Source organism: Musa acuminata, chromosome BXJ1-7 (genome assembly GCF_036884655.1).
Source record: "Musa acuminata AAA Group cultivar baxijiao chromosome BXJ1-7, Cavendish_Baxijiao_AAA, whole genome shotgun sequence".
Lineage (NCBI taxonomy): Eukaryota > Viridiplantae > Streptophyta > Magnoliopsida > Zingiberales > Musaceae > Musa > Musa acuminata.
Genome location: NC_088333.1, coordinates 12,138,478 through 12,158,637, shown reverse-complemented (window position 1 = coordinate 12,158,637; position 20,160 = coordinate 12,138,478). Strand labels below are relative to the sequence as shown.

Sequence of the window (20,160 nt, the reverse complement as noted above, 5' to 3'; positions counted from 1 at the left end):
CTGGTTGCCTCGTAGTTTTCTTTCTCGGTGTTTGCTGGCTGATGGGATCCGATGTATGAAACGGTAGTTTGTATATTCCAACATAAAAGAGTGTTTTTGGAAGCTATGATTTCTTTCCTTCCTTTCACCCTCGATATCTCATCGTCTGTGAAGGTTGAAGCAGATACACTTGCAGGGGAATCTGAAACCCTCAGTGGCCGTCACTCTCTGACACCGACAGGACGAAGGGAGAGAAAAAAGATGCTTACGTGCGTCCCTACTGCAGGACAGGTCGAGGTCTTCGGATCTGGGATCACCTCGACTATGCTCATCTCAACCTGAACTCCTCGCGTCGATATGATCTCTATCGGAACTCAAACGATACGATCCATTAATGCAACAACAACTGTCTCTCAAAATATTAATCAACATGTCCGACTCAAAATCAAATGATCAAATTGTCCAGATTACACTTCAACCACTACACTACAAAAAAAAGACCTGACACTAATATATATTCAAAGGAAAATTTGGAACTACATTCCACCACGACAACGCACTTTGATGTCATCATAACTCGTTTCTTCTTGGCAGCAGCTTTGGTGATCTTGGCACCAGTAGGATCCTTCTTCTCAACTGCCTTGATAACACCCACGGCCACCGTTTGCCTCATGTCCTTCACAGCAAAACTACCAAGGGGTGGGTACTCGGAGAAGGTTTCGACCATGGGCTTGGTGGGAATCATCTTGACAAAACCAGCATCACCATTCTTTAAGAACTTTGGTTCCTTCTCAAGTTCCTTACCGGACCGCCTATCGATCTTGGTGAGAAGCTCAGCAAACTTAACAGCAATGTGAGAGGTGTGGCAGTCAAGCACAGGTGCATATCCATTGCCGATCTGACCGGGATGGTTCATGATAATAACCTGTGATGTGAAGCTACCTGCCTCCTTGGCAGGATCTTCCTTGGAGTTGGAAGCAACAAACCCACGCTTGAGATCCTTGACGGCAACATTCTTAACATTAAACCCTACATTGTCACCAGGGAAGGCCTCTTGCAATGCCTCATGATGCATTTCGACTTACTTGACTTCAGTTGTAAGACCGGTTGGACCAAAAGTGACAACCATACCAGGCTTGAGGATACCAGTTTCAACTCGTCCAACAGGGACAGTTCCAATGCCACCAATCTTGTAGACATCCTGGAGAGGAAGACGAAGAGGCTTGTCCGAGGGCCTTTTTGGTTCCTGAATCATGTCAAGGGCGTCAAGAAGGGTTGGACCCTTGTACCAGTCCAGGTTGGTAGACCTCTCAATCATGTTATCACCTTCAAAACCAGAAATGGGAACAAAGGGAATCTTGTCAGGATTGTATCCAACTTTCTTCAGGTAAGAAGAAACCTCCTTCACAATCTCATCATATCTAGCCTTGGAGTACTTTGGTGTGGTGGCATCCATCTATTATGAAATGGAAAAGAATAATTTATAAACGCATGAAGTTCATTAAAAAAACACATTCTTTGCCAAAATAACTGCAAGCGATAACAAATAGCTCAGACTCAGATTAAGTAACACATTCAACAAAATTAACACAACAGAATTTATAATCATTCAATAACAAAATTAACACAACAAATTAACACAATTAAGTAACTCAGATTAAGTAACATAATTAACATAATCATTCAATAACTCAGATTAAGTAACACATTCAACAAAATTAACACAACAAAATAACTGCAAGCGATAACAAGTAACACATTAAAGTTAAAGAAAAAGGAAGACCTACAAAATTTATTAATCATTAAATAACAAAATTAATTTAATTTATAATCCAAAAAAAGAAACTGCATTTCCAGTTTCTCAAAAGAAGTAGCACAACAGATATATAGGATACATACTGAAGAAGATGAAGTGGTGGCATATATAAAACATCTGATGTAAACAATTCTGTTAGGACAAAGTAGAAACAGAAGTGAGATCCAAAAATCGAATGCCACCACACCTTAAAATGGTCATGGTTTTGCCCCAAAAATGCCATGAAGGTAGGTTAATAGAAGAATTACCACAATCAAGATAGTGTTTGAATAAAATAAATGTCAACAAAAGCACTTGAAACTTCTAATAAATACGGGCTAGCAGAATATTTGACACGATAATAGATGTGAAAGGAAACTTCACATTAAAACCCTAGAGCATAAAGTTACATGATGGGAGCTCTGAACAACATAGATAACATTTGATGAATGAGAACAAGAAAAACAATATAAAAAATGTATAAACCATGTGTTGACACAACAAATTAAGTATTAACTGTCGTATAACATAAATTATTAATTTTAACTACGGTCCTAAGGACTTCTCAAGATTACCTTATTGCAGCAGCAAATCATCTGTTTGACACCAAGAGTGAATGCAAGAAGGGCATGTTCCCTTGTCTGACCATCCTTTGAAATACCTGCCTCAAAACCACCTGTAGTAGAATCTATAATGAGAACAGCACAGTCAGTCTGAGAGGTTCCTGTGATCATGTTCTTGATAAAGTCACGATGCCAAGGAGCATCAATCACTGTACAATAGTATTTTGTGGTCTCAAACTTCCAAAGTGCAATATCGATGGTGATACCACGCTCCCGCTCAGCCTAAAGCTTATCAAGAACCCAAGCATACTTGAATGACCTCTTGTTCATTTCTGCTGCCTCCTTTTCAAACCTTTCAATTACACGCTTGTCAATGCCGCCCAACTTGTAAATGAGATGGCCGGTGGTGGTTGACTTCCCAGAGTCGACATGGCCTATGACCACAATGTTTATGTGTACCTTTTCCTTACCCATGATGGCTGGAAGGCAAGAATATGATAAGAGAAGATCAAAAATGAAATAAATTAACAGCGAAGAAAACATTTTTTTAAAAAGAAATTTACTTTAAAGACAAGCATCAAGTAGTTGGAAACAAATATTACATTTGAGCATGTCTCAAATAGCAAAAGAATCATTTTCATTTGCCAAGTGACTTGTTTCTTGATATTACAAAGACAAGAAATGGAAAATATGAAGTTAATCTATCGTCACTGGCAACACCAGAAAGAATTCCCAAAATTTCGCAGACTTTATGCCTTTGCATATCAAAATCGGGGCTGAATAGAGTAACTCCAAAAATCAGTTTTACAGTGGCATTGATCCATAACATAAACTCAAACATAAAACGAACATGTTCCTGTAAATATGTAGAGGGTAATGATATAAACAATTCCGAACACTGGCAGACTTTATGACATCGCATATTCAAGCTGTGGCTAGTGTACTAACTCCAGCAATCAGTTCTCCCCAAAAATAATAAAAAAACCCAAACAATTAACTAAAGCATACGATGAATGCAATCCTGCATATATGTAAGGTAGTAATGATATCCTGAGGCAACCAGAATGTAACGCAGGACATGAAAACCTCCTCATCGATCCTTATTGTATGCCTCTAGGACAAAGCCACAAATAATAACTCAGTCAAAAATACTTGCAGCTGAAAGCAGAGGCAAAGCTTCCTGAGATACATATGCACGGTGACCAGCATGCTAACATGAAAATAAAAAAATGATCTTTTTTCCTTCAGTTTTGCTTCCTGAGATGCATGTGCTCGGTGACCGGTATGCTAACATGAAAAAAATTATCTTTTTTTACTTCAGTTTCAAAGATAAGAACTACTTATGTGTGCACAACATGCAACAACAGCAGGGAAATAAATGGCCAGAACATGAATGATTCAGTAAGGAAAGCAAACCAAAGACCATCAGAGAAATAGAAAGTAGATCCGACACCCTTCAACTTAAAGACGAAGAAAAAGACGAGCGGATGGTCGACCCAATTCATTGTAACACATGTAAAACTGCTAGCCCAAGCTCTATCATTCAACTACGATTCCAATACAACGAACGGCCACGTTGAACCCGGAACAGCAAACGATCACCCAGGACCGACAAATCTCACCGGATGACGCTCTCGAGAAGACAGACCGAAGCGCCAAGAGCGGAGAGCCGGCAGCCGAGAGAATCAACAGGGTTTCAACGACACCCATGTCGCCCATCTTATATCGACGGCCGAAAGCCCAGCCTAGGGTTTCTATCTAGGCCGTCGGATTGAAGCATCTGACGGTGAGCACGTCAGATACTACTTATCTAGCCTTCGATCAGGATCGAGCCGACCCTTGGTTGCCACGTGTACTTGTGCCTTCGTGAAAGCCAAAGCAGTGGCAGCCTTGCCCAGAGATCCAGTAGGAGATAAAATAAATAAATAAATACTTGTTTCGATAATATAATAAGAAAAAAATACTTATATTTATTTTTTAAAATAAAAAAGAAATTGACTTAATACTTTCTTTATCTTATCCACCTTCTTTTTTATTTTTTTGAATATTAAAACATAAATATAGTTGAGGATTATTAATGGTCAACCAATCAAAATAAATAAATAAAAAGCTCAACTTTTTAGAAATGTAATTATCTCATCCTAAATCTTTATCATTGGTGTCAAAGCGTCATATTTTGAATTTTTGTAATTATCCCCCTTTATTTCATCCCTTGTATAATTTTTATATGTATGTAATATCCTTCTTCCACCTCATAGGTTTGTACTCTCTACTTGAATTCAATCTTATATGCTACGACTAGACCACCTATTATAGGAAGAGAGGATATGGAGCCAGCCTTATAAGTATATTCGATCATTTTTTAGCAGATGTTTTAGAGAGAGAGAGAGAGAGAGAGAGAGGGAGGGAAGAGGGATGACCTTTGGCAGCATGATGTCGAAGCAATGAGGAGCATAACATAAGCTTATTATATAAGACGATGCAACATTGCTAACTATTACCATGCTGAGATAGCTAGCTTTCACGGACGCTGCTGCCGAGAAGTCTAGACCGAGAAGAACATAGTAGATCAAACTACGTTGACTCATGCATGAAGAATTCACAACCTGTAGTCAAGCAACTGTTGGTGGCAATTAGTCACCATGCTCTGCTTCAGACATGAAGCTTTGATGCCCAGAAATGGTAGAAGAATTAGGAGATGGAATTAGTGTTTGCAATTAATTAATGCAGATTCAAATCTTAATAGCAAATAACCCTAAGAGAACCACCTCAGCTTCCACAGCAACAACAGTAGGTGAGACAGGAGGACCTTCTGCTCTAATGCCATGTTAAGCTATCGATCACTATCGATCGATCCATTCAGAAGCTTACTATCTGGATAAACATGTACACGATCCAACAGCCCAGCCATACGTGACTCTTAATTTGGATCGGACATCAGAAGTTAGCCCATCATCCATCAGACGAAGAACATGATCCAACAGGCTGGCCATCGTAACAGTGACTTCCAGATACAATCCACCAAGTAGTCAGTCAACCATCTGTGACTCTGTATCTCTTCTTGTACATGTGTTTACTCACAACGTGAAATGTTTGGTCCAAAAGCAAATAGCATTGATCGACTGATGCAGCTCATCACCAGTTGAGTTTGTTTTTCCAAGCTACAGATTCTGAAATGTGTCCACCTCATGGCTTCTCTCCTCTTCTCTTCTTTCATGGGAGTCTCGAGATACCACGAGACCTTATCGATAAAGTCCACAATGTTATGATGATGGCCGAGTTGGCTTTGATGCACAAGTGCTCTCCAACCCTCCGAGTTGACACTCGGTCCCTCTCTTCATCAAACGACAGCGAGAGCTCAGGAGAGAAAGAGATAAGAGGGAGAAAAGGTGGGGAAGGCAAAAGCTCGCTCATCATCATCACCCCAACCTGTCTGCATGAAGGAACCAAAGAGAGAGACACTTGCTGCAATGAAAGGATGAAGAAAAGCTTTACATGGCAGCATCTCAATCCATTTCTGCGTCCGAGCTAGTGGGAAATTGCTAAGATCCAAGCAGAAAGTGAATGCCGTGTGGGCCTGTGTGCATGCAGGTGACGTAGATTTGGATTTGACGTGCACTAGGTCGAACTGTAGGTGCTTCTTTTCTTTGTTGAAGAAGAAGAAGAAGAAGAAGAAGATGCTACCACCTCGTTGTCCTATTAATCATCATTCTCCTTGACCAGAGAGCAAGAAAACTTGACACATGATAGAATGGCAGTGCAGAACGGGCAATTGACAAGTACTGGATTAGTATACTTTTCTTTTGCTCGAGTAATTAATGGCACACCAACCCTTTTCAGACGATATGTTCTTGATCGGTACGTTTGATGCAAAAGCAAGGCGCAGTACAAGCATTTCAATTCATTGTTCGTCATTGGATTCAAGTTGCTTTTTAAGTGGACACAATCTAATCTGCTCATGCTAAGGTTAGCAAAGATAACAAACCGCCTCTCTCTCTCTCTCTCTCTCTCTCTCTCGCGGTGTAGGACATGTGAGACTTACAAGAATGTTAAGAATAATTCAAATAATTAAAATTATATAAAATAAAAAAATTAAATAAATATATTAGTGTAAAAGATTTATTGGGATGTGATATTTTTTATTATTTAAAAAATTTATACTTTATTTTTTTATCATATAAAAAGGTGTTTTGGATCAATCCGCAACACTACATATTAGAAATACTCCTAGTATATTTTATTATTTTTTTCTCTTTCTCCCTTAAGTTCTATAGAAAAGTCAATTAGTATGGTATTTAAGTCAACAATATGGTATTAGAGCCTAGTTCGAAAAAGATCCAAAGGAATACATCGATTAAAAACAAAGAAAAGACTAGTAGATTTAGAAAAAGAAAAGAGAATATGACTGGAGTAAGTGTTCCTATTCAATTTCTTCTTATCTTCAATGGCGATAATTATCAATTTTGGATTGTTAAGATAAAAACTTTGTTTATCTCATAAGGATTGTAGAACTTGATAGAAGATGTTTTGTTAAGTATGATCTATAAGATTCTAATATTACTAAAGATCAAAAAAATCATATGAATAAGAATATATAGAAAAATGTAAGAGCTCTCTGCATCCTATAGCAAACAATAATTGATTCCTTATTTCCCCAAATTATGATGGCATCAACATCAACATAAGCTTAGAAAATATTAAAAAGTGTGTTTGGAGGCACAGATATGATAAAAAAAATTTAAAGCTATAAATTCTTTGATTTGAATTCGAAACTCTTATGATTAAATATTCTGAACCCATTGTTGATTTGTTCTCAAAAGTATCTTCGATTGTGAATCAAATAAGGTCTTATGGTAAAAGTCTAAAAGATCAAACTATAGTAAAAAATGTTTTATGAAGTGTATCTTCAAAATTTGATATAATTTCTACTGCTATAGAAGAAGCCGAAGATACAAATACATTATCTATTGATGAATTAATAAGTTCTCTTTTAGTTTATGAACAAAAAGTAAATAGATCTTCAAAAAAAATTTCAATATATTCTTCAAACGAACGTAGAAGAATATATTGAAAAAAATAAAGATAACAAAGAAACCTGTCGATGTTTTTATTACAAAAAATAAACATATTGAAAAGGATTGTTGGTACAAAAATAAAAATCTAAATGTTCCTTTTTGCTCTTATTGTAAAAAATATGATTATCTTAAAAAAGATTATTGGAACAAAGATCAAAGAAATTATCATGAGAAAATATTTTTTTCTTTATAGCATCTGATAAAAGAATATTCTAGTTCTCTTTGATTTTTGGATAGTGAATACAATAATTATATGATAACAAACAAAAAATTATTCTAAAGACTTAATGATTTAGTCAGATCTATAGTATAAAATAGGAAATGATAATAAGATTTAAGTGGAAGGAAAAGAAATAGTTCTGTGAACACCAAATCTACTAAAAAATTAATCGATAAGAAAAGTATATTATCCTATTTTTTATGATGAAAAATGATTGATTTATGATAAGAAAATTAAAATTTTGATAGTAACTATGAGGATGACAAAAAAAATAAAATATTTCTCTTATTATTTTTGGATTTCTCCTTTCATGCTAGTTGTTAATGAATCGACATTATGACATAAAAGTTATAATTATCTTAATTTTTATAAGTTTATATAAACAATCTCATATGATGAACCTTTCGAAATTCTAACTTATAAAAAGATGTTTCAAAACAAGATTAAAGTTAATGAAAGTTGTGATGAGAGTGATGAGGAGGCACTCTTCAAGAGACGAAAAGTTTGAAATTCTATTCGATCTAACACTAGTAAAACTATTATAAATGCTATAAAAAAAGGAGAGCATCAATAGTGATAAAGTTAAGGATAACAACTCTACATAAAGTTTTGATGATAAACATTTAAAAGGGCAATAAGAAGTTTCAAGCATAAAAAGCAATAGTGGTTCTAACGAGTCTTACGAGTAAAGTGAGAAAAGTGAAGATAAGTAACCATTGAAGACTACGAAGAAGGTTAATGATATAAAAATTATGGATGTAGTGCCAAAGATTAACTTGTTGATATCTTCCTAAAAGCTACGGTGAATTTATTCGGAAAACAACTTAACTGACAACTATTTGAATTAAGAGAGTATGTTAAAATTAATTTAAATAATTAGGATTAGATAAAATAAAAGAAAGAAATTTAGATTTAAATAAATAGATGAGGGTAAAAGATTTATTAGGATATGATAAAAATTTTTATTATTTAAAAAATTTATACTTTATTTTGATCAATATAAATATATATTTTTGGATCAATCGAAAGTACTGTAGATTAGAAGTACTCCTAATCTCTTTTTTTTTTTTCTTTCTTTCTTTAATTTTAAGAAAAAAATCAATAAATATGATATCAAAGTCAACCAAGATATGGTTCACAGAGCTTCCTTCCACCTTCAACGCTTAACCCGGTGTTGAGCTCTGGAGTGGCAGCCGTGGAAGGTTGCTTTCATGGGTTCAACGTGCATGCAGCACATCTCCCCATCCAACACCCAGCTTCGAGTCTCCCACCCCACACACGGCTGGAAACGTGTGGCAGGTGATACGACCCATTCCAGTTCTTGGAAGCAGGAAGTCAGAAGTCTTATGAGGCACAACGTTTTCAGCACCGTAACGATGATGTTTAGCTTCCTGAATAGATAACGAAAGCCACCTTCTTGTTGATGGATGGCAGCACCGCTGCATAGTCAGTCTTTCACGACGCATGGATTTCATCTCATAGGCCCTACAGCTGAAGAAACGCAGAACACACCCCTTCATCAGGAAATAGAATGTTCTCTATACCATATAACCTGCTAGGATTTAGGACAAAGAGCTTGACAAGTCTGTGTTAAGATGGAGAAATCCTCCTAAAATGAAGCATCTTCCATTCAGATTCTCTCCTTCATTTCCTGGTGATACATATACCACTGAGGTGATAAAACCTGGCTGTGGATGGGGGTGCGTCCATGTGCACAAAGTTTCTCATACCGATGATTGTGACAACCACAAAACCTTCATCCTCCCTTTTAGGCAGCTTAATTGATTCCATGAAGCACACAACATGAGGAAGATTTCTATCATGTTGAGCGGTGCCAGAAATAGTGGGTGGCTATAGGCCAATCAATAGCCCGTCGATGTCCAGGAAGACACACACCGAGTATGACTGACTGCCTATATATTGTGCAGTAATGACTAACCTACTACTTGTTTATAGTTCCAGTTGTTCACGACGTTAAATGGCATGATCTGACTACTTTTGTGCCTTTTTATACGTTGGCTAGTCAAAATAAGAGGCTTTAATCTGCTGACCTCAAATTTGTGGAGCCATAGCGTCATAATCTCCTGCTCGCTATATATTTCCTCTCCATGACGACGAGAACAACCCACCATCTCCTCCTCCCTCTTCCACTCTCATGGATTCAAGTGACACCACCACCGGCTTCCATCACCTCTCTTCCTCCCCTACATCTTCTCCCGTCTCGTCTCCTCCTGCGGCGATTCACAGCCCCTGTGCCGCCTGCAAGATCCTCCGCCGGCGATGCGCCGACAAGTGCGTCCTCGCTCCTTACTTCCCCCCGACGGAGCCACTTAAGTTCACCACCGCGCATCGCGTGTTCGGTGCCAGCAACATCATCAAGCTGTTGCAGGTGAGCGCTCCGCATCGAATGATCACACCGAAGCTTCATTCTACCTCTACGTGTTCTACTGCAATTGCAAACCGCTTTCCTACTAACGATCGAACTCGATGGTCTCAGGAACTTCCGGCGAGCCAGAGGGCCGATGCCGTGAGCAGCATGGTGTACGAGGCCAACGCACGGATCCGGGATCCCGTGTACGGCTGCGCCGGTGCCATATTCCAGCTTCAGAAACAGGTGAGCGAGCTGCAAGCACAACTGGCACGGGCGCACGCCGAGCTCATCAACCTGCAAGCCCAGCAGAAGAACCTGATCGCGTTGATCTGCATGGAGATGGCTCAGACACAGCAGGGCTACTGCACAACACCCCAATCCGCCAATGCCCTCGCTGACAGCCCCAACATGTATCAGAACGATGCGTACTTCCTTGACGAGATCAGCCACGGCTCGGTTTGGGATGAGCCTCTCTGGATATGAGCCAAGCTTGGATTAATCGCAGAAGCAAACAATGGTTCCAAGACCTATGTATACTGCCGATCAATAAACCATCAGCAGATCGACCAAGTCGAGAGACGTGAACTGATTTGTTTTCGTACAACTTATGATCGTGATTGATTATTACTTTCTTCCTTAACATTGCCAACGAGGAACTCAAGCTCGAAAATGACTTCGCTATGCCATGTAACACATGTCAACTTCAAACGATTATGATCTCCTCATCACGACAACAACTTGAGGTTTACAAACTCGGAAGAGTCCTTTTCCTATGACTTTAGATGGAAGTTCAAAGGTGATCGAGCTGCAGTTGGGTGGAAGCGGAATCCATCAAGAAAAGCCACAAAACAATATCCACATTCTTAAGGGTTAGTTCAGCTGCCAACCCTAATAAGAATGCAACCATCATGTGCACAGGTCAGATTCACACCATGTCAGCTCTCGATCGACTGACCACAGCAATGATTAGCTATTATTGCAGCAATCTAACCATACATTAATCAATCAACACTGACACCATGTTTACAGAGAGCACTACTGGATTCTGTAGGCCATCCAAGCTTGTGTGTTTTGTCAAACACAGATAAGCTCATGTGCAGAAGAGGTCGACATGCATGCTGTTGTTATCCCTCGATTAGTTGTAGAAATCCTAAGTGGCCGCAGTCAGCAAAGTAAGCCTAAATGAAGAGCCAAAAAGTCTTGAGCTTGACTAAAGATCACACCAAGCCAAAGCTGCATTATCTTATCTTAGAGCAACCACGTACACCTAAAGTGGGTCCTAATAAGGTTGCCATTGGTTAGCAATTCCTCCTTGGATAACAATATGAATCCTAGAAGAGTCGGGAAGGTGAACTGTAACACACATAATATTCTCCCTGTAGATTTGACTCCAAGCGGTCCCATTGCTCATAAATTCAATGTATGGATAGAAAAAACTTGAAGAGTACCTCAGACTTAAGACTCAAGTCTGCCAACTTTCCTCTTTTTTCTTTTGTGAACCTATGACTTGGGGTTTCATGAGAGTGAGAGAGAACAAATTCTGGTAGCCTAGTGGAGGAGGTGGGCAGAGAAGACTATCTTCTAATAGGTGACAAGCACTGGAGTTCCAAAGAAGGTCTTTAACAATATTTCTAGTCCAATCCATAAAATAATAATTGTATTAGAAGAGTTTAAGTGGATGCATGTGCTTCTAAGCTAGCTTAATTAGATAGAACACTCCCCACGGTGAAATGGAGAAACAAGATAGGAGAGGACCACGACCCACAAGCTGGAATGCAGGAAACACATATGTTAAAGGTCGCAGGTCATGATTCATCTGCATCCATATTACGGTACACATGATGTGTGCCTACCTCTGACTTCATCTGGAACCAGATGTTGTGTGAACAACCATAATGATCAGTGGATGTGAAGTGTTAGCAGAAGATGTGAGTATGAAACGATGGGGGTACCTTAGTGTGTATGAGAGCGCTTCTCATGGCAGTGTCTCTCCCAAGCTTCATGGGGCCCTTCAGCATTTGATACTCATCTCACTTTATGGAGCAGTCGTGAGCTGTGGAACATATGGCAGGTCTCGTTCTCACTCTGGAAAGAGCTTTCAGGTGATCCAAGATGGCCCAGTCTCCACTCAGCTCCCACACTCCATCCTTGCTTTCTCACTTGGTGGCGTACAAGCACCCAGAACTCTGTTTGCTTCCTCCTTCCTAATTAGAAGACTTGTGCTTCAGGTCCAAAGAACCATCATTCAAGTAATATCTCAAACACTTCACCGTACCGAGATTGGAAGCACTTATGATCCTGATTACTCTAATTTGATGGAGGATGCAAAAGATCCTACAGCTTCCGTGAATCACATGGCATGGAGTAAAGTCTCTTTTGTTTCTTTTCCTGGTGAAAGTGTTCTCCACTAAAACCTGCCTGATGCTGAATCTGCAACTGAGAAAATATCATCAAGCTTTTTGATGCAAAAAACTGTTTCAAGAACAAACTTCATGAAAAGTATAGTAAATCGTCCATTCCCCATTAATGTTTCTTAGTAGGCGAGTCGAGATGTCTTCGGCCTCATCATTGGAAGCATCATTCATCCTCATTGGGCCTACGAGGAATTGTCTGATCCGGAGACGACTCCCTGACGTCCTTCACCGACTCCTAAACTGACATGGGATTCAACATCCTAAATTACCAAAAGCCTAAGTTTGTAGTCACTAGCAATAACCATGTCCTTCACATTAAGAGTTGCACATGTTTGATCCCTCCTAGATCCTAAAGTGAGTGTTGCAGGCACAGTGCATGTGTTTATAAGATGGGAACTAGAAGTTGTAGTCGAAGGTGTGTCATTCCCTCTTTCTCTTCCCCTCCTCCTCCTCCAGAAACAGTGCATACTCATCCGAACACTAAAAATGTCTTCCATTTATTAGGTGTATTCACTCTTCTATTTGATCATCAATCAAAATTTTACGAATTGATTGATATTTAAGTGCGTTCAACCTTCAATTTACTTCACTAGCCCGACGCTGACCACCCAAAAGCCAACAACATCAGCTTGGCCCTGCACAATGTTGTGACAAGACAAGCATGAGCACTCACTTTATCAGTAATCTATTGATTTTTTACGACCAATCAATTGGTGTAAATCACGAAATGATATCAATTTATTGAAGAGGAAATAACATATTAATTGAAGGAATTAGAAATGATATGATTCATGCAGCTAGACATATCACTTTTACCACAATTTAATACCTTTGGAAATTATGAAAGGTAGGGTACGTGGCTCGCAGCACAACACGCGGCTGCAGCAGAATGTTACGGCTCGCCACGTACACCATCAGCCTTCCATGAGCAAGCTTGGGTGGGAACCACGTCCACTACCCTGTCAGTCACTCTTCTCTGTTCCAGTGCATCCCACCTTCACGGTCTCGTGCCTTCATCATCCAACCATCACAAGGCCACCGTGAAGCTGTACGGCTTTCAGGTACTTTAGAGAGAGAGAGAGAGAGAGAGAGAGAGGAATGGGGTCAGCGACGTTCCTGGAAGTGATTTTGGCCATTTTGTTACCACCTGTGGGTGTCTTCCTCCGTTATGGCATCGGTGTAAGCACTTGAATCCAGCTCTCTCTCTCTCTCTCTCTAGTAAGGAGGTTGTGATCATCTTATACGGTGAACTGCAGGTGGAGTTTTGGATTGACCTGCTGCTGACGATACTGGGCTACATACCAGGAATAATTTACGCCTTATATGTGTTGGTAGGGTAGTCATAGTGCCACAATTTTGGATGCAACGTAGATGGAGAAGTAATTATATGGGCATGATGAATGTACAAGGATAGATGGTGTTCCAGGATCACTTTTCCTTGAAATAAAAGAGTTCTTGTGTGTTGGCAAACATGGTTCGTTAGTTGAAATAGTATACTAAAATGTGTTACTACTCTGTTCACATCATTTCACATACAATAGCAGAAAAGATAATTTAAAATGCTACATGTTATGCTTGATGTCTGGGTTATAAAACAAAAGGCGGGTTGGATGCTTCCGAGGTACTCGAGAGAAGAGGATAATTTTCCGTGCCAAGCTATCGATTTGGAAGACTGGAACCCACAGCATTCGTGAAGATGCTACGGACGTCATGCTAAAGCAAAGTGTCGACAGTCTCATGGTGATTGGTAACTAGTTTAACAAATAAATATTTATAGTTTATCGTGAAGTTTTCAATTTTAATCTCAGATTCGTCACTTATTGTATAAAAAACAAAATCAGCTGTACGAGAAATGAAGATCACAATGGGAAGGACTTGTTGTAGGTGCTGATAGAGATCGAGACATGTCACAAAACAAAGTCTGATATTAAACAAACATCAACTACGACAGGAAACGGCATACAACCATAGAATTTTATTTCTAAATGTTTCTGATGATTCTAGAGAGAAGATAGCACCTCAAAACCTTGTCTTGCTAGATCCACAACTCCATTCTTCAAGCCTCGGCAAATCTGAAAAGTGATAGAAAAACACACATCAGTTTTAAGTAGTTTCATCAAATTGCCAGTTCACTTTCTAGAAACTTCAATGCATACCCAAGTTCCGACAGCTTCAGGTGTGCTTCAGCATAGTCGGCAAAGAATGCCTCCTCATCCTGAGGCGGAAATTCCAGGTTAAAAAATTTAAACCACCTATGGCAAAGTCATGATTAAATATTGAGTTATACAGACATTAAGAACGAGAGTACGTACAGCAGCATATTTTTCAACAAGCGGGCGGAACACGGGATCAGTCAGGAGGGCCTTGTCGGACGGCAGCTGGAGAAGGCCTTCTTTCTCTCCGCTCACGAGTTCCCTGCCAGAGAAGCAAAATGTCATTTCCCCATAAATTTATAAGGCACACGCTTCAGACAACTTAATGTAGGGAAATATAACAGTAGCAGGAACGAACTACTAATTATTTTGAACTAACTCACTTGAAATATGAGTTGTCGAAAATAAGAGGGTTGGGAGTCCAAGCCCCTTCAAAGCCTGACCGCTCCTTGTGGCACCTTCCCTGTGAAGGGCATAGGGCAGTGAAAGAACTAAGTATAAAAGAATTTATGGGAAAGATCACAAGTGAGAGCACACCAGAAAATTACCAGTGTGTGACCACCAGACAGTGCAACAATGTCCTGATCACTGAGACCCATGTGTCCAAACACATCCCTAAGGTGATCACAACCTGTAGGATTATAAACAAAACTTGAGTTAATAAGGATTGTCCTATGACAGAAACAACATAGGTTTTGAAAAAGCCGTTTGTCCTTCATAACTGCAATTGTTATGACTTAAGCCGATGATTCACTCCTAAACCTGACAATGCACTTGGCAAGAGCAACTTTAGGAATATCAACAAATGAAAAATAAAGATGACTCAATCCACAACTGGACAACGCACTTGACAACAACACACATCGATGGGCAATTTCAGGAATCAGGAATATCAGCAATTGAAAATTAAACCCAAGGAAAGTTCAGGTCATCCAATAACAGTTTGCAGTTGTGTGCATGCACAAGTGCTTCCTTTTTAAGCAAACAAACCAGTCCAATGAGAGTGGCAATTATATTACATCAGGTCAGGGTTTCTGAATTTGAACCCGCAAATGCTGGAGTGAACAACTAAGATGTCTTGTAGACATGTCAATAGTGCAGAACAGTTATTGTCAGCAACTAAGATAATTGGCACTGAAAACAAACACATACAACTAGTATCTGCAAACCACATGTCAGAAACTTCAAATTTTAAAAATAGATTTTTTTTATCTTTAAGCATGCAAAACTTTGCAAACACCCATACCCTTGGTAGCATCAGGAAGACGACCTTCAACAGGAGGTTCAGGCTTGTCCTAGAAACACAGAAACAACAATGTCAATGCACAGTGATCCCATTCATGCACAGAAGTTGAAAGCTGAAAATCTTACCCAACAAATGGTTATATGGGGCAAAATTTCATTTTACAAGGGAGAGGTCAAGTCAATAAAGTTTCTACAATAATCAACATATGTCGAACAAAGATATCAACCTTGAAATTTAAAAGATTCATGATTGTTTCCTCGAAATATAAGCTTTGTTCCACCAAATATTCAAGAAAAATCAATATCAAATGACATTACACATCTCAATAAAAACCACTACCGTATATCTAATTACTGTTCTAGGTGACACAGGTAAACACAAACACAAGATTAGATAGTCTAGTTTTGCTTTCAGCGCTGATAGGCATTTTACAAATGTGTTATAATCTTAAATAAAATGATCTTGAAAGGAATCAAATAAAATAAATAAACAGAAAAAAAAAATCATCCACAATTAAACTGAATACAAAAGGAAAGTACAGAAGCAAAAAGAATTATGGACAATGAGATAGAGCAGCAACACCTAATTTGGTTCTTCAAGCCAACAATGCATATAATTTTACTTTCATTGAACTTATCTCTGGACAACTAGAAGATATAGTACAAATTACATGGTGTAACATGTAAGGAAAGAAATAAATAATCCATAGTATTGCTCCAACATTATGAAGACATTCTTTGTTATCTGCTCCACAACTAACGAAAACTTCCAATGCTTACAAGATCTCTTTACATTAAAAAAATAGAGTCCTATAGCTAATAGGAGTACTGCTAAAGCCATGAATAACCAAGATAATAGATTACATCAAAGAGATGAAAATATATTGGGTAACAATACCAATATGATCAAACAGGTTGACATGAAACAAGCTTGACCTCATGTGACTATAAAACCAGATTTAATTGACACATGAACTTATAAACAAAATGAGCGCTTCATAATCCATAATTAAATAAAAGTTAAAAAAGCAGAGACCGATCATAAAGGTACAAATATTGTTCATTTCGCTTGTATTGGTTATTCATGGCTTTAGGAGCGGTCCTATTAGCTATAGTAATATAAAGAAATCTCATAACCATTGAAAGATTTCATTAGTTGTGGCGCAGATAACAACGCTTGACCTCACGTGAATAAAAAACAGATTTAACTGACAAAGAAACATATAAACAAAAAAATAAGCACTTCATAGTCCATAATTAACACAATTTCTTGTTAATATGGCTAACATAAATAAGCAGCAATCTCGCAAAATCAGATGGCTTTAACCTAAATCAGAATAGTTAGAAAAATGAACATATATATTTCGTTCTAAAAAATCGTGTTTGTTAATCGGCGAATAACATCGCCAAAAACAGGCGTAAACCGCAGACCGAGAAAATGATAATAAGGACATCAGAAGCCAAAATGTGCGACCCTACCTATCCTCATCACAGATCCAAACATATGCGAACCATTGATATAATTCAAATGCTTTTTAGATCACACAGAGAGATCAAGAGCGAGTCTATATACCTCCCTTCCGGGATGGAAAGGGATCTCGGGTCCTCCGGTAATTTCCACGGCCACGACTCCCGCAAGCTGCCATTTGATAGAAAATGTGTATCATGCTAGGAATGAGAAAAGGACTGCAAAATATAATGGCGTTAGATCAGGAGACGACGGACCTGGTAGAAGTCAGCGTAGGTCAAGATAGGGAACTGCGCCTTGATGGGCTCCAAGAGCCTGACGGCGATGTCGAGCCCGTTGTTGGCGCCGTGGGCGAGCTCCGCCTGGTTCCGAATCGTCCCGAACGGCCCACCGGTCTTCGACACCACGTCGTACGTTCCCGCCGAGTGCCACCTGAAACCCCAACCCCAGATCGGCGCCGTCCATTACCAGATCGCCGCAAAAAATACGTTACACAAAGCAGCATGAAGGCGTAAGTGATCCCGTACGCTAGGCGGAGCATCAAGGGGGCGCAATTCTTCTCGGCGATGAAACCGCGAAGCTTCCTCTTCGCCTTCTCCACCGCCTTCAAGTACTCATCGCTCACCACATGGTACGACTTCCCCATCTCGAAACCGCAAATGCGAGAACAGCAACGACGGCGAGAGGCAGAAGAGACGGCGAGTGCTCAGCACGTTCCTCCGGGGCGCCTAAAAAGCAAGGGTTTAGGCCTCGGCGAGAAGGTTCTAGTAGCGCGTTCTACGCCGTCGGATGGGCAAAGATATGCGGACATGATTCGTTAAATATTTAACGGTCCGGATGCAAGGACTCTCGACGGATGTGCGGTTATCGTGCCTTGATAGGTGGTAGTGACCCATGTGGAGCGTGCAAAACCCCTTTCGCACGATGAAAGGTGTGAACGCGGCGGGATAGTGGAGGGATGTCATGCTCTGAGGGACGTGAGAGCGAAATTATGTGGGACACGCGGCAATCTCCAATTTGACTAGGCTGTGGATGCACAGTGGTTTCGACACACCAAAAGAAACCCCGAGAAACGATGCGGATTTGATGCTCTGGATGGACTGAAATCTCCTTTGGGTCCTCCCGTAGGTGCGGAGAATATTAGCTGTGCGCCGGGATCTGCTGTGCGGGATGAGAAGGTCCGATGGCTGACACGTCCCTGGAACCCAATCGCTGGGAAGATCAGGCGCACGAAACCCTGAACCTTAGTGGACTCGGACAGGGAATCCTGCCACCAAATGGTCAAGGCGAGCAACCCAAGCGCCTGTCGTAGCTTTTAGTCGAAGAGCGAGCAGCGTTGGCTCGACGAGTGGGTCGCGTCGCTGAGTCCACTCACAAAGGCGTTAGGTGGGACGGCAGGCAACACAGCTAACCCACAAACTACTATGAAAAGTGTTGCTCTTGTTATAGCGAACACAGCGGATCCTGCCACTGTTGATTTTTAAGTTAAGAAAAAGAAAACAAGAATGCACACGTATATCCAAAATGAAAAATATAATTGAGACCCCGATTAATATTAAAGATAAAGTTATGTTTTCATTTTTTAAATATATTTTTTTAATTTAAATTAATTATTTATAGTCAAAGTAATGGTTGACTTGAGTAATTGGATCTTGTTTTTTTTTTTTTAGAAAATATATGCTATATCTAAATTTTCATGAGCAAATTCATTTTCTTCCAAACTTTATAGGGATATTTATCTGAATGTCATTTAATATATTTTTTTAATTTTTAAAAATATATTAATATGTTTGTTACTATATCTCTTATAATGTAACGAGAGATTTCTACCTGTTCATGTTCAACATGATAGTCATAATTAATCTTATTCGACATAATGTATCTACTAGAGGAGGGACGTTTAAGGTCGGATTATATTGAACAAAAGATTTGATTCAGTTTGATTAAAATAATATAATTTAAATCGAAATCAGTTCAGATCTATATGATTGAATTGGTTCAAAAGCAAATTAATTTGGTTTAATTAATCAATATTTTTTTATTTTTTTAAAAATAATTAAATATATATATATATATATATATATATATATATATATATTTCAAATGAATCAATTGGATTTAATCAATCGATTTAGTTTAATTGAATCAAATCAGAGTTTTGATCAAATTTGATCTATATTCTAAGAAAAATTATATTACAAATATCATTCTAAATATTATAGACAATTAAACTAATGCACAAGTTGTTCTTTATCTTTTTATTAAAATATAACATAAAGAAATAACGAATTCACGTGTAGTCCTTTGTTCATAATAACGAAAATATATAGTAATACATATAAATCAACAAAAGAGATTATTAATAAAGAATAATGACAAAAAAAATTTATGAGACAAAAAGAAGATCAATAAATTATTGATGTTGGAGTTTTGGGTTGAATTGATATTTTTTAAAATTAAAATCGAGTCAATTCGATCTAACCTGATTAATCAAATCGAATAACTGTCTCCTTCTAAGATAATTTATTCGATTCGATTATTTTATTTGATTTGAACTCCCTAACATTCTACCATGTCTATAGTATATCTTAATTTAATATACTTAATCTCCTACTCTACCATGTTAGTGTTAATTCAATAATACACCTACTAGAATTATCCTCTCTATTGTTCTTCTGGGATATCAACATTCATCGTGAACTTTACATGGTCATATATAATTTCTTATGATAATAATAATTGATATAAAGTCCATTCACGAGACAGAGGGTGACTCACCCCATTTCGCTTCCATCCAAAAGCACAATTGTACGATGTCTAAAGTAGAGCAACTAATTCTTTGCAGCTTAAAATTCTCATTAGTGATGATTCGTGTCG

At 38.7% G+C, this 20,160-nt stretch overlaps 3 protein-coding genes and 1 pseudogene across 3 annotated transcripts; 2 read left to right on the top strand and 2 right to left on the bottom strand.

Moving 5' to 3' along the window:
- Positions 1-349: 349 nt before the first annotated feature.
- On the bottom strand, positions 350-4,024 carry LOC103991739 (elongation factor 1-alpha-like; annotated as a pseudogene).
- A 5,717-nt stretch (positions 4,025-9,741) lies between these two features.
- On the top strand, positions 9,742-10,767 carry LOC135679944 (LOB domain-containing protein 1-like). Its single transcript, XM_065193925.1, has 2 exons — positions 9,742-10,021; positions 10,130-10,767. Exons 1-2 carry the CDS (start codon positions 9,788-9,790, stop codon positions 10,484-10,486), a joined length of 591 nt encoding a protein of 196 aa, XP_065049997.1. The 5' UTR covers positions 9,742-9,787; the 3' UTR covers positions 10,487-10,767.
- A 2,487-nt stretch (positions 10,768-13,254) lies between these two features.
- Positions 13,255-14,078, top strand: LOC103991737 (salt stress-induced hydrophobic peptide ESI3). Its single transcript, XM_009411276.3, has 2 exons — positions 13,255-13,596; positions 13,674-14,078. Exons 1-2 carry the CDS (start codon positions 13,516-13,518, stop codon positions 13,755-13,757), a joined length of 165 nt encoding a protein of 54 aa, XP_009409551.1. The 5' UTR covers positions 13,255-13,515; the 3' UTR covers positions 13,758-14,078.
- A 244-nt stretch (positions 14,079-14,322) lies between these two features.
- Positions 14,323-18,004, bottom strand: LOC103991735 (L-ascorbate peroxidase, cytosolic). The gene is made up of 9 exons (XM_009411275.3): positions 17,811-18,004; positions 17,541-17,715; positions 17,389-17,454; positions 15,817-15,865; positions 15,119-15,201; positions 14,954-15,033; positions 14,730-14,832; positions 14,574-14,632; positions 14,323-14,489 (listed from the first exon to the last, which is right to left on the bottom strand). The coding sequence occupies exons 1-9, from the start codon at positions 17,927-17,929 to the stop codon at positions 14,474-14,476; spliced, it is 750 nt and encodes a 249-aa protein (XP_009409550.2). The 5' UTR covers positions 17,930-18,004; the 3' UTR covers positions 14,323-14,473.
- Between the last annotated feature and the right edge of the window lie 2,156 nt (positions 18,005-20,160).

Bases quoted from the DNA above. Each gene is read 5' to 3' on its own strand.
- LOC135679944 (XM_065193925.1), top strand. From the start codon at position 9,788: ATGGATTCAAGTGACACCACCACCGGCTTCCATCACCTCTCTTCCTCC. The intron at 10,022-10,129 runs GTGAGCGCTCCG...CGATGGTCTCAG, and splicing joins ACATCATCAAGCTGTTGCAG to GAACTTCCGGCGAGCCAGAG.
- LOC103991737 (XM_009411276.3), top strand. From the start codon at position 13,516: ATGGGGTCAGCGACGTTCCTGGAAGTGATTTTGGCCATTTTGTTACCA. The intron at 13,597-13,673 runs GTAAGCACTTGA...GGTGAACTGCAG, and splicing joins TCCTCCGTTATGGCATCGGT to GTGGAGTTTTGGATTGACCT.
- LOC103991735 (XM_009411275.3), bottom strand. From the start codon at position 17,929: ATGGGGAAGTCGTACCATGTGGTGAGCGATGAGTACTTGAAGGCGGTG. The intron at 14,833-14,953 runs GTGAGTTAGTTC...CTTCTCTGGCAG, and splicing joins TTCGACAACTCATATTTCAA to GGAACTCGTGAGCGGAGAGA. The intron at 14,633-14,729 runs GTACGTACTCTC...TTTCCGCCTCAG, and splicing joins TTGTTGAAAAATATGCTGCT to GATGAGGAGGCATTCTTTGC.